This window comes from Paramormyrops kingsleyae, chromosome 5 (assembly GCF_048594095.1).
Source record: "Paramormyrops kingsleyae isolate MSU_618 chromosome 5, PKINGS_0.4, whole genome shotgun sequence".
Taxonomy (NCBI): Eukaryota; Metazoa; Chordata; class Actinopteri; order Osteoglossiformes; family Mormyridae; genus Paramormyrops; species Paramormyrops kingsleyae.
In genome coordinates this window covers 22,847,583-22,859,465 of record NC_132801.1, presented here as the reverse complement: position 1 = coordinate 22,859,465, position 11,883 = coordinate 22,847,583, and the positions used below count along the sequence as shown (strand labels likewise).

Below are 11,883 nucleotides of genomic sequence, written 5' to 3'. Positions count from 1 at the left end.
AGGGAATGGGGGTGTTTGCAATGCGCGCGACATATGCGCTTTATTTTCGCGCGTTGTTGTCACTTGAACTAATGGGATCAAGCACCGTAACTGCACCTTGTATTTGTAAATGCGATAGTGAAATATGCATATGCATTGAAAGTATTGCTGGTGGAGCTGATAACACCCATTTGATAGGGTTAAGGAAGTTCATATAAACAACGAAGAAGAATTTGTCAACAAGGTCTTGGGTAGACTGGCTGAAAAAATGGGGGCTCGGTGGGATTAAATATCCAGTGGGTGCGGAATCACACTGATGTTAACGTTGTTAGAGTTGATTTGCCTGTGCTCACATGTCGTGAGATCTAAATCTCACGGGTTGCCGTGCGCTTCAACCGGTCAATATGACTGACTACAGTATGTGCTATATAGCAGGCGTGAAATGAGAATCGTTACAGTCGACGTATTTAATGTCGCCACCTCCTAGTTCTTACCTCTTACCGTCGCAGCCCCCAAGCCGATCGACAACTTAAAGATCTACAAGTTTTTAAGCATCCATCTCATTGTTTTCACTTCAGCTAGACTGGCATGTATGACAGTGGGTAATGCTAAATATATTTTCCCCTTATAAACAAAAGGAATTCAGACAAACAATGGTTACCTTTATGAGTTAATTCATTCTCTATAAAACTCAGTAACCCGAGTGTTCATTGCAGACACAATGAGAACAAGATTTGAAAAAAGTTTAGGTACAGGTGAATATATAGGCCTACTGTATAGGGCTACAACAAACATAAGGAATGACATTTTAGATTCACAATGTGTAATTTGTTAAAACACTGCAAAACAATTTAAGTAGGCCTACTATATTTCTATTGTACTGTATGTATGTTGTAAAAAATTAATGTTTGGAAAATTTCATAAAAATGTACTCAATTATCCAGATTCTTTTGAGGAGGCAGTTTAGAAAATAAGCATAAAATATTTTTTCTTTTTCTTCTTCGGCAAAACATTTTGACTGTAAACATGCCAGCTTAGTTTCCATAGTGAAATATCGTACATCAGAGATAATGAGCAACAAAGTGATATTTTACAAAGCTTCTGTCTTTTTTCTTTATATCAGAATCAGGGCGCCATAAAGCACGGGACAGTTCGAACGATTCCAAGGGCCCCTGAGTAACTGTGGCCCTAAACATTTTGGAATATAAGCCGATTGATGTGGGTTGGGGGCCCAACATAATATGCTTTCATGGGGCCCAAAGCCTTTAGCAGCACCCCTGTTTGGAATATCTATAGTTCTATAACTGTATTTGACTCTCCCTGCTGGCCCCTGGAGGATGGGCTCCCCCTTTGAGTCTCGTCCCTCCCAAGGTTTCTTCCTTCTTGGGAGTTTTTCCTTGCCACTGTCGCCTATGGCTTACTCACTGGGGGCTTTGGGTGGGGATGCTGTAAAGCGCTTTGGGACAATGTAATGTTGTGATAATGCGCTATACAAAAATAAATTTGTTGTTGTTGTTGTTATACGTATGTAGAGTAACTGGAACGTTATACAAATGTGAATATAGTACAAGGACCAAAGAATATTGACACATGCCAAGACTGAGGAGGGGCAAGGAAACTACGGTGTTACCCAGTTTTGCAGGGTAGTGGATTGCGGGTTTGACAAGGATGAAAGAATCCTGTGTGAGCAGTTCACTTGCTGACATGCTAAGACTGAGGAAGGGCACCTTTAGTTTGTATGTTAAAGGAAATTGTATCACCAAATTAGCAGTGTAGTGTAGTGCAGTGGTTTTCAAACCTTTTACACCACATGCACATGCTATCCTCGTACTACCGATATTAACAATATCATGAAAAGGATAAGTTGTTGGAAGATGGATGGATGTTATGTTTATATGTGTACAGTTAGAACATATTTATTTCCTGTTTCTGCTCCCAGGCTATGAATTAGTACTGTCCTTTTTGGTATATTTAGTACATTAATTGCTGCCATTTTCATTGCTGTTTTTGTTTTGGCCTTTGAGGAGATGTTGACACTTTGTCTCATGTACACATGCTCTGTTTGCCCAGCCTATGGACACAGAGGGAGACGTTCAGTTCCGTCCCAGGACTGGCAAGGCAGCAGCCACCCCTCTGCTTCCTGAGGTGGAGGCGTATCTCCAGCTTCTCCTGGTGGTTTATCTCACCAACAACAAGTGCTACAATGAGGTAAGAGCAGCAGCTTATTACCTGCTGAAGGTAATAAGCGTCACGGTGCGTGAGAGAGACCCCAGCTGGGAGGCTCTAATTAATCACCACTTTTGATCATTTGATTGACAAGTTAAAGCCGGACTGTTCGTCATCTACCAGAACTGGCTTTAGGAGCATGGAATGTAACTTCTCTGTTGGGAAAGGAGCCTGAGCTATTGCGGAAGGTAGGGCGATTCCATCTATGTATAGTCAGGCTCACCAAAACTGTACAGCACAGGCACTGGAAGCAAACGCCTGGAAAGGGGCTGGATTCTTTCCACTCTGGAGTTGCCCTATGTGAGAGACACTGGGCAGGTGAGGGTCTACTCCTAGCCCCCTGTATTGGCACCAGTATGCTGGAGTTCGCCATGCTGAACGAGAGGGGTGGGTAATGACAGTGAAATCTGGAAGGGTGTGATTGGGAGGAAAAGCCCGCTCAATCTGAACTCTGTTGGTGCTCTGTCATTGGACTTCTGTGCTAGCAATTCTATAATGAATACCACGTTCGAGCACAAGAGTGTTCATAAATGCACCTGGCATCAGAGCACCCTAGGCCGTAGCTCGATGATCGATTTTGTAGTCGTATCAGCAGATCTGCAACCATGTGTCTTGGGCACTCGAGTGAAGAGAGGAGCTGAGTTGTCAACTGATCACAACCTGTTGGTGCGTTGGATCAGATGGCAGGGGAGAATGCTGGACAGACTTGGTAAACCCAGTGTATAGTTAAAGTGTGCTGGGAGTGTTTGGCAGAGGCCCCTATATCAGGAGATCTTCAACTTGCACCTCTGGCTCAACTTCACTCACCCATCACTGGGACTGAGGTAGTTAGAAATCTCTTCAGTGGTAAAGTTTCCCTCTTATGGACACTGGATGGTTCAAATGAGTTTGCCCAACCAGTCTACATGTTTCTGTGGACTTGGGAAACTTGTACAGTTGTGTCCTTCGGGGAGTCCTGTGGGGGGTGCTTTGAGAGTATGGGGGGCTGAGCCTGCTGTTGCAAGCCCTTGTATAACCAGAGCAAGAGTTTGGTTTGCATTGCCTGCAGTAAGTCAGGCTTGTTCCTGCTGGGTGGTGGGATTCTCCTGGGCTGCTCTTTGTCATCGATTCTGTTGATATCTTAGATGGACAGAATTTCCTTTCACAGCCACGGGGCAGAGGGAGTCCAGGGTACAGAGACTGCAGGATCGCATCTTTGCAATTTGCGGATAATGTGGTCCTGCTGACTGCTGTCACCTGCATTGTGCACTGGGGCGGTTTGCAGCAGAGTGTAAAGCAGCTGGGATGAGAATCAGCAGCTGAAAGTCTGAGGCCATGGTTCTCTACCAGAAAAGAGTGGATTTCCCCCTCAAGGCTGGGGATGAGTTACTGCCTGAAGTAGAAGAGTTTAAGTATCCTGGGATCCTGTTCATGAATGAGCGAAGAATGGAGTGGGAGATTAACAGGGGGATCGGTGCAGCATCAGCAGTTATGTGGACATTATGTGGTCTGTGATGGGGAAAAGAGATCAGAGCCAGAAGCAAAGCCATCAGTTTACCAATCAATCTACATTACTCTTACCTAAGGTCATGATCTTTGGGTTTGGACCGAGATTGGGGATATGAGGTTCCTTTGCTGAGTGTCTGGGCTCAGCCTGAGAGGGGCTCAAAGTACCACTGTTGCTCCTCTGTGTCAAAAGGAGCCAGCTGAGGTGCTTTAGGTACCTGTCTAGGATGCCTCCTGGACACCTCCTTGGGGATCTTCCCTCAAAGTCCTACATATGGCCTAATTGGGATAGTGAGCAAAGGCTGCCACAAGGTGGCAGTCTTGTGTAACGTATGTTAGCAGTGCTGGAGTGTCTGAAGAAATAATCCGTCTTTTTCAATCAGATGCATAATGTAAGAAGAACAGCTAATATCCAGCCTTTAAAACATGACAATACGTCAGTCTTATCAGAGAAGTTACTCGTGCCTTGAAATTTGTATCAATGTCATAGTTTGACTTGTGTGTTGCCTTAGCAGGAGAGACGTGAGAGGGAGCAGAAAGATTTGGAAGTTTGGAGGATGATGATGAAGATGAAGACAGTTTCCCACAATCTGCAGCAGCTTCTACCCTACTTTTTCTGATTTCTTTATTCACATGTCTTGTCTACCCCCTTTTTGGGTATGGATGGTTGGGACATGTCCCTTGCAGTATTGTGGGAATAGCGTCTGTGTTTACGAGGTTGGGTGCTGATATGGTCCCTACCAATGTTGAAACCAAACCTACACCCAAAGGGGCAGAGGATTGCCCAGGGCACCATACAAGCTAGAACGGCCACTTGCTGTCGGAAGAACTACAGTGTAAGCCTACTGCCCAGACGGCCCCTACTCCTGACACACAAGCTGCCTTGTTGTCTTTCTGTAATTTGTAAGTACATATGGTTGTTATGTATCTGTGTCTGGCAATTTAGTAATAACAACACTGCCTAATGTTACAATAATCATCACACATAAATCCAGGACTAAAGGAAACTTTACTTCAGTTAAATTCTGTACTCAGAGGAATATAGAATTCACTGGCACCCTGCAATAAACTGTTTTCATGTTTACTTTTCATTTCCAATTCATAATTAATAATTATTTTGAATTAAAAGTAACATAGAAAGTCATTTTCATATGTAACTGCTACACAACAGTCTATTGAATGTATTCTAGTGCCATTACATCCATTGTTGTGCAATTGTACAGTTTAGTAAATATCAAATTAAACCCTGAAACCCTTTAACCAAAATTTGTGTGGCTAGCTTGCCTTTTTTGCAGTAGTACTTAAGGCTAAAAATTGCAGAAACACAAGTTTTACACCGACTAACTCATTCCCTCGTCATTCATACTACTACTTAATAGTTTTAAAGGCTTTGTACAGTAGCATAGTTCATAGGTGTCAAGTCTCACGGTTTTTACTCCTGAGGCTCACGTTTTGTAACACTCTGCTGGGACGTCATGCGTGCAAATCAGACAAAATGACGATGCGGAAGAAGACTCAATCTGCCCCCCCCCCCCCCCACACACAACAGTCGGCAAGTTTAAACAAACCCCACCTTGACTTACTTAAGGAGACCCCACCCTGGTACAAAGTTATACAGGTTTTAATTACTCATCTCAGTTTCACCCCAGGTGGGTTGGCATGTCTGACAGGGGATAATGCTAATTATCTTTTGCCTTTCCTAAAAGAAATCAGACATACAAAGGTTACCTTTCATGAACAATATTCATTTTCCATAAAACCCAGTAACCTGAGAAAGCATCTAAGTTGCAGAATGACTGCAAACATGATGGGATCAGCACTAGAAATCGGTGTAAGTATATACAGGTACCTATATGTAGATAAGCCCAAATGTTATTATCACCCTCACACAGAGTGCATAAGGTCGACTGTCACTTAACAGGGCATTCGTGTCAAGGCTTGGGGTATGTAAGACAGAGCGAACAGTCGATGCTCGTTGTCAACTTATTGGATATAGCAGAAATAGGCACTGGCTAAAGATGTGAGTGACTTTGAAAAGAGGGAACCTGTCATGGCCAGATGACTGCTTCAGAGCAGACTGCATTATTTTCACACACACTTGGTAAAGCATTTAATTTTGACAGCTAAAAGTCTGCAAACCAGCGGCATGTTACTTTAGGTCTTTATGGTTTGTTTTTATTTTATTCTCTGAGATGCTAACACCTTGGTGACAGATACCGCAGGACATTTGCAGAGGGGCTGTGGAGGTTCGAGCTGTTTTGGTGGCACATAGAAAAGCAACAGCATATTAGGTAGCTGGTTGTAATCTTTGCTCATTGGTGCATGTAATGCTATAACAAATTATTTTACCACTATCAAGAATGGGATTATAGATTTGTAATGTGTAATTAATTAAATAATCAGAGTAAGTGGAATGTTATATAAATGGATGATAGATAGATAGATAGATAGATAGATAGATAGATAGATAGATAGATAGATAGATAGATACTTTATTGATCCAAAGGAAATTTAGGCATCCAGTACTTCAAATACATAAGAATAGACACAATAATAGTCACAATAACAGAATAACATAACAATGATTGTGGAGGTAGAGACAGCATCCATGGGTGCTGTGCAAATGGTCAATACCCTGAAAAGTTGTATACGTCAATTGTGATTATTACTGCAAGAATAATTAGTACATAAAATACATAACAAAAATGTAAATATAAAAAATATAAAATATACAAAGTATATATCTATACACTGTAATATATATGGGATATGTATAATATAAAATGTAAATATGAAATACATATAAACCTTATATACTGTCTCTGTGACATGTTTTAGAGCTGTATGGCTTGGGGGACAAAAGATGTCCAGGATCAAAGCATATTGACACATGCCAAGACTGAGGAAGAGAAAGGAAACTACGGTGTTACCCAACTCTCCCTAATAGTGGAGGGTTTTGACCAGGATTAATTAAGTGTGAGTAGTCCACTTCCTTTGAGATCATAAAGGACCCATATGATGTCAGTGGAATTCCCAAAATTTGGGTTTATAAAACTAAATCCAAAGACCTTACAAAACATAGACTCAGGACATCAACAACTGCCTCTGAATAATCACTAGCAGGCACAACAGCCAGAATGTATCTGTTCAGTAAGTTTGTTTTTCTATGTTGCTCCTGATTGCCATGATTGACCACTGCAATCTGATTTCTTCATTGTAACATCTTTTTATCTAACAGAAGGCGACAGCTGTGAGAGTAATGTAAAAGGTGCCCGGGACCAGTTATACTGGATATTTTTTTTGCAAGTGTCGTGCACGTGTTTCGGTGTTGTATGAAAGGTTAGACGGTGTCATATCTAAATTCTTCGCAGTGCCTGTAAAAAGAATCCATTGTAAATGACTGCCAGTTCACAGCTTTGCATTGTCAACGATTACGACCCACCCTGGATTCAAAGGATGGATATTTAATCTATCACTACGTGTTCTCCGTTTACCTTTATCTGCGATAACCCCCTCCCCTGGAATTCAGACCGAACGCTCAGTGTTTTTTAGGCAGATCATGTTACAGCGGCTCTCTTAAGGCAAAGCCTGGAACAGCGACAGTATATTTGACATAACTTCTCACTGACGCCTCAAACTTATTTGCGCGATCTATTTATAACGTCGTTCTCTCGCAATCAACGCCAATCTCTAGTAGCAGTTAATAATCAGTGACAACATTTCTCTTGCAGTTGCTCTGCTAATCTGGCTGTGCGCTCCCATCCACCCGGCCCCTGTTCCGGAGTACTCTGGGGAAACTCACATCTCCATGGAAGGCGCAGGGTTCAAAAGAGCGCTGGAGCACAGTCAGAGTCTCGTCAACAAAATCCTGGGCGACATCCCTGCAGCGCACAAGGCGTCCGTCAACTCCGAGGTGAGTTAAAGCAGTGACACAAAAAGAAAAATGTCAAAAATGGGATTTGCTTGTTGCTTCCGAGGGGCCGAAAAGCCAGTCAGTCGGGGTGCGGATGATGTGCGCGGCGCCGCTGTCCCCAGATTGCAGGCTCGGTCGCAGTGACGCAGATTTCCTTGTGGTAATAATTCAGAGATAACATTTTTGCACCTTAGCCAACAACGATTTTATATATAGACGATTGTGCAGTTTTATCGTGTGCAGTTATCATAACCAATCTCTTTGGTCTTCTTCCAAAAAAAAAATGAATTTGAGCAGGAAAAAGACCTGTGCGATTTCTGATCATTAAACTGCCTTAGGAATATCTCATGTGCCGTTTTTTCCTTAATCGTCGATGTCCTTTTCGGTTATAGCCGTATAACGCACATTTGTTTTCACTATATGAAATTTACTTCACTTTGATAACAATGCTGTGAATATCTATAGTTCAAATCAATAAATATTTAATAAACTACATTGCGTTTTATTTTCGGTGACCAGTTAATGTTACCTGGTGAATTAGTCGAAGTTGGTTTAATTCAGAGACAACTTAAACACCGTCTTAAGACAATTAATTTACTTTCAGTCAGAATTAAGATGACATTGTTTTCTGTTAAAATTCTATGCACCATACCAGGAAAAAAATATTTCGCATCACAAGATTATGGGTCCGGTTATTCCTGCTGTTTTAGTACAATCATGCTACTTTGTTTTGTTGTGGATTGTGGAAACAATTTTTTTCTAAAATTACAGCAGTAATATGTGCTTTTCGGTATCAAGTACGTTTCCTGTTCGGTGTAGAAAAATGTAGGCGCATTATATTTTAAAGACCTTAAAGTCTGTAACTGAGAAACCTTTGGGAAATTAATGCTAAACAGCTCTGCATGATTACAGTCCATCTGCGCTTAGCATATAACATCAAGCATACGGTAAGGAAAGGACTCCCGGCACATTTGAACGCCTTCTGCGTCATTGCAAATGCACTGACGGCAAGATAGTGTGCAAAATTCTGGTCAAATTGAGGGACTTGTTAGCTAAAATGTTGCTGAAACTTCTGAAAGCAGGAGCTCCTTATGCTGTTCTCACTAGTGCTTAATCAGGGTGATGTTATCCAGGTTGTGACAGTGTCTGGGTGATGTTATCCAGTGTGTGGCAGTCTCTGCCAGTTCAGCTGTTCATTTTCCTGTTTCTATTGTACCATTGTTTATTTTTGCAGACTTTGACTCTGCAGCCCAACAGTGAGCCAAAAAACCTGGATTACATGGTGACAGTTTTAGCAATCCCATCTGCCCCAACACTGAAGGCAATCTCTGCCGACTTTACAGTGGTGAGTGCAAATAAAATAAAAGAAGATAAAATCTTGTTCATGTTTGTCTGAGGAAATCTGTGGGTAGGAGTCTGAAGGAAGACGTTATTTTTTGAACCCATCACTCCTCTCTCTTCAGGAAATGTGTCTAGACCGAATGGCTGAGGGACTTGAGATGTACCAAGACCTTCTGAAGGCCGTTGGTGACCGAGCATCCTCTCCAGAAAAGCTGAGAGATCTGCAGGCTGACGTCAAAGACCTTTCAGCTCAGATCCATAAGGTCAGTCTTCCTGTCGGAAGGATGGTGATGGTATAAACCTGTTTCGTTAAGGTGTTACTCTTGGGAAACTCAAGAGAGGAAAATACAATTTGTGACAGCTTTCATATTATACAATTAGATCCCTACAGTGCCAATCAGAATTGAAGCACCTCTCTCACTAGCCCATGTGCTGTCCCACCCAACTTTGTTTTAGGCAGTGTACTCTGCAGAGCTGAGGAGGCGTGGCTTGATAATGTGTGTGACTGGAATGTCCCTATTCCTCAGATGCATCAGCTGGCTGGAATGGAGAGCACAGCGCAGTACAAAGGCTCAGGATTGGACTCCCGCCTTACTGGGGATTATGAGGTCCAAGTTGCCACCCATCTGACCCTGGCTCAGCTGAGGGACTTTACTCAGGACATTTTCCGCAGTCTGCGGAACATGGCCCAGGTCTGAGGTGGGGGTGTCTCCGGAAGAGCTACCTCAGCTCCATAAATACTTATTACCAAACTTGTTTGGAAATTAGACTTGAATTAAGAAGAAGAAAATCAGCTCAACATGTTTTTTAACCCATGGAGGATGTTTTCCTGCTATATTTCCTTCATATCTTCTATGTTTTTGATATTGTACCGAATGATTGAAAATGTATATATTTGTTTTTACTTATTTATCTTTATTTATTTTGCATTTTTATTTATTGCATTTTATTTATATTCATCTTTGTTATGCTCACACTAAATGTAAACACACTAAATGTCAGTAGGATAAAATTGTTCCTAGCATTCTGTAAAATGGACAGTAACTGTCCTGTATTTTCATTCAGCAGATGCTTTTTATTCAAGGTGACTTAGAAAACTTGGCCCTTAAATGGCCACATGTTTTATTGAAACAGCTGAGACATTTTGAGAAGTCCTCCAGCAGACCACCCTCTGAAACTCCACCAGACAGCCTTCAGTCCATTTTCACCATGACATCATGCCTCCGGGTTTTTTGTATTATGCAATGTTTTGTTTACCCTCCAGAATGATGACACATACAACTTCTGCTGGAGGAAGGTTACAGTAGTGCCCTAAGGGCAGAATTCTGACAGTCGGTAGTATCTACTAAGTCAGCCCATTGGGCTGATCTGTGAAATGTTTTCATTATGAAATCATTTAATGCATATAGTGTTGTGTACAAGATGTATTTAATTATTTATATACAAGTAGTATTGATTATTTTGTCTGTGCCTTCTTTATAAATAAATGACAAAAAGCCCAGAAATCTTGCCTCTATTGCTCAAAAGGGATTTTTTTTTTCTGTTATCAACCTGTGCACTTTGTCCTTGGTCTGTAAGGTCAATTGATTTCCTGCATTTAACTCAGTGAAACACAGAATTGTTCTGCCAAAGACTGACTTCTCAGTTCTTACAGTTTTACGAAGTCTGTACTCTATAATCTCATGATTTTTTTTTTGTTGCAACATTAACTACATTCATAATATGACCATTCAAAATACTACTTTTTTTGTGCATAAAGAGATGTTACATAACCAGTCAACTGCCCAGGGGAAGACTACCTAGAATGACATATCTGGGTCTCTTTGGCATGTCCCAAAATCAGGCAAAGTAATAGTTAAGATGGGTGACAAAAAATACTTTTTTACCTCTCATTTATACATGAATTTCTTAAGGATGTGAGAGAAGTATTTTTTTCCTGAAATGATCAGTTCACCACATTGCTGCATATGTATGGAACTGAAATGTACAAATGTTTTGGTTTGATCTACATAAAAAAAGTGAAACCACATGTGACGTCAGCTGAAATAAAAGTCACATGTACACACTGTCATGTGATTACTCATGTAATGTTCACAAATGGAAACCTGACGCCCAGAGTACGGGGGTGGGAATCTCAATCCTCAGTACGTACATCTTGGCTATTCAGTGTTTCAGTACTATTGCATTTCATTTTTCCCCCCTCCACAGAGTATGATAAATATTCAGTAAATCAACAACTGACCATGGGCTCCATATTTACCAGCCCAAAATCCCCTGCCTCTGGTAAAACCAACAGTGAGGAAAAAGGAAACCTAAGTGATAGTCGCTGTGTGTGTTACACTGCCGAATATGACCATATAGATCCAGACAGCAACCAGACTGAAGACTAACTACTGAATTATTGTAAGAGTAAAAGTTTGATTTTAGTAACCAACTGTCACACCCATGGGGGCGGATCGGACAGGTGCAGGAGATCAGGGACTGATTACCTCCTCAATATAAGGACAGAGTCAATCGCAAACAAACCGCGAAGTATTGCGCTAATGAGAAGCCTTACTGAGCGTTATTCTGTCTTCCGTCTCCCTTTGCTCCCGTCCCTTGCCTGTCTACCTATTGTGAGATCCTTACCTCTTGTTCCTTACCTCCTTAGTCCAGCTCCCGTCCTCGACCCGCCCGTCCTTCCCCTGTCGTCCAGCCCGCCTGTTCCCCAGTCCTGTGTGTGCCTGTTGGACTGACCCATCGGCTTTCGACCCTCGCTCACGTCTTACGACCACGGCTACTGCTCGCCGCCGCTGGACCTGTTTGCCTGATCGCCGCCCCTAGAGAAGCCCCTCTGCCTCTCACCACCTCTCCGGTTACCCCGGTGGTGGTTCTCTCCATTCCTCGCTTCGCGGGGCTGACCATTGCCTGTGACAACTTACCCTTTGGCTTATTAAAGC

General features: G+C 42.1%; 1 protein-coding gene and 1 non-coding gene across 2 annotated transcripts; both read left to right on the top strand.

The window, feature by feature from the left end:
* Window positions 1-24: 24 nt before the first annotated feature.
* Window positions 25-4,929, top strand: LOC111848639 (uncharacterized). Its single transcript, XR_011991776.1, has 3 exons — window positions 25-577; window positions 2,050-2,187; window positions 4,203-4,929. It is a non-coding gene; the product is annotated as an uncharacterized protein (transcript).
* A 1,833-nt stretch (window positions 4,930-6,762) lies between these two features.
* csf3a (colony stimulating factor 3 (granulocyte) a) lies at window positions 6,763-10,454 on the top strand. Its single transcript, XM_023820803.2, has 5 exons — window positions 6,763-6,840; window positions 7,422-7,603; window positions 8,838-8,948; window positions 9,067-9,207; window positions 9,472-10,454. Exons 1-5 carry the CDS (start codon window positions 6,828-6,830, stop codon window positions 9,640-9,642), a joined length of 618 nt encoding a protein of 205 aa, XP_023676571.1. The 5' UTR covers window positions 6,763-6,827; the 3' UTR covers window positions 9,643-10,454.
* Window positions 10,455-11,883: the final 1,429 nt, after the last annotated feature.

Bases quoted from the DNA above. Each gene is read 5' to 3' on its own strand.
- csf3a (XM_023820803.2), top strand. The intron at 7,604-8,837 runs GTGAGTTAAAGC...TTATTTTTGCAG, and splicing joins AGGCGTCCGTCAACTCCGAG to ACTTTGACTCTGCAGCCCAA. The intron at 8,949-9,066 runs GTGAGTGCAAAT...CTCTCTCTTCAG, and splicing joins TCTCTGCCGACTTTACAGTG to GAAATGTGTCTAGACCGAAT.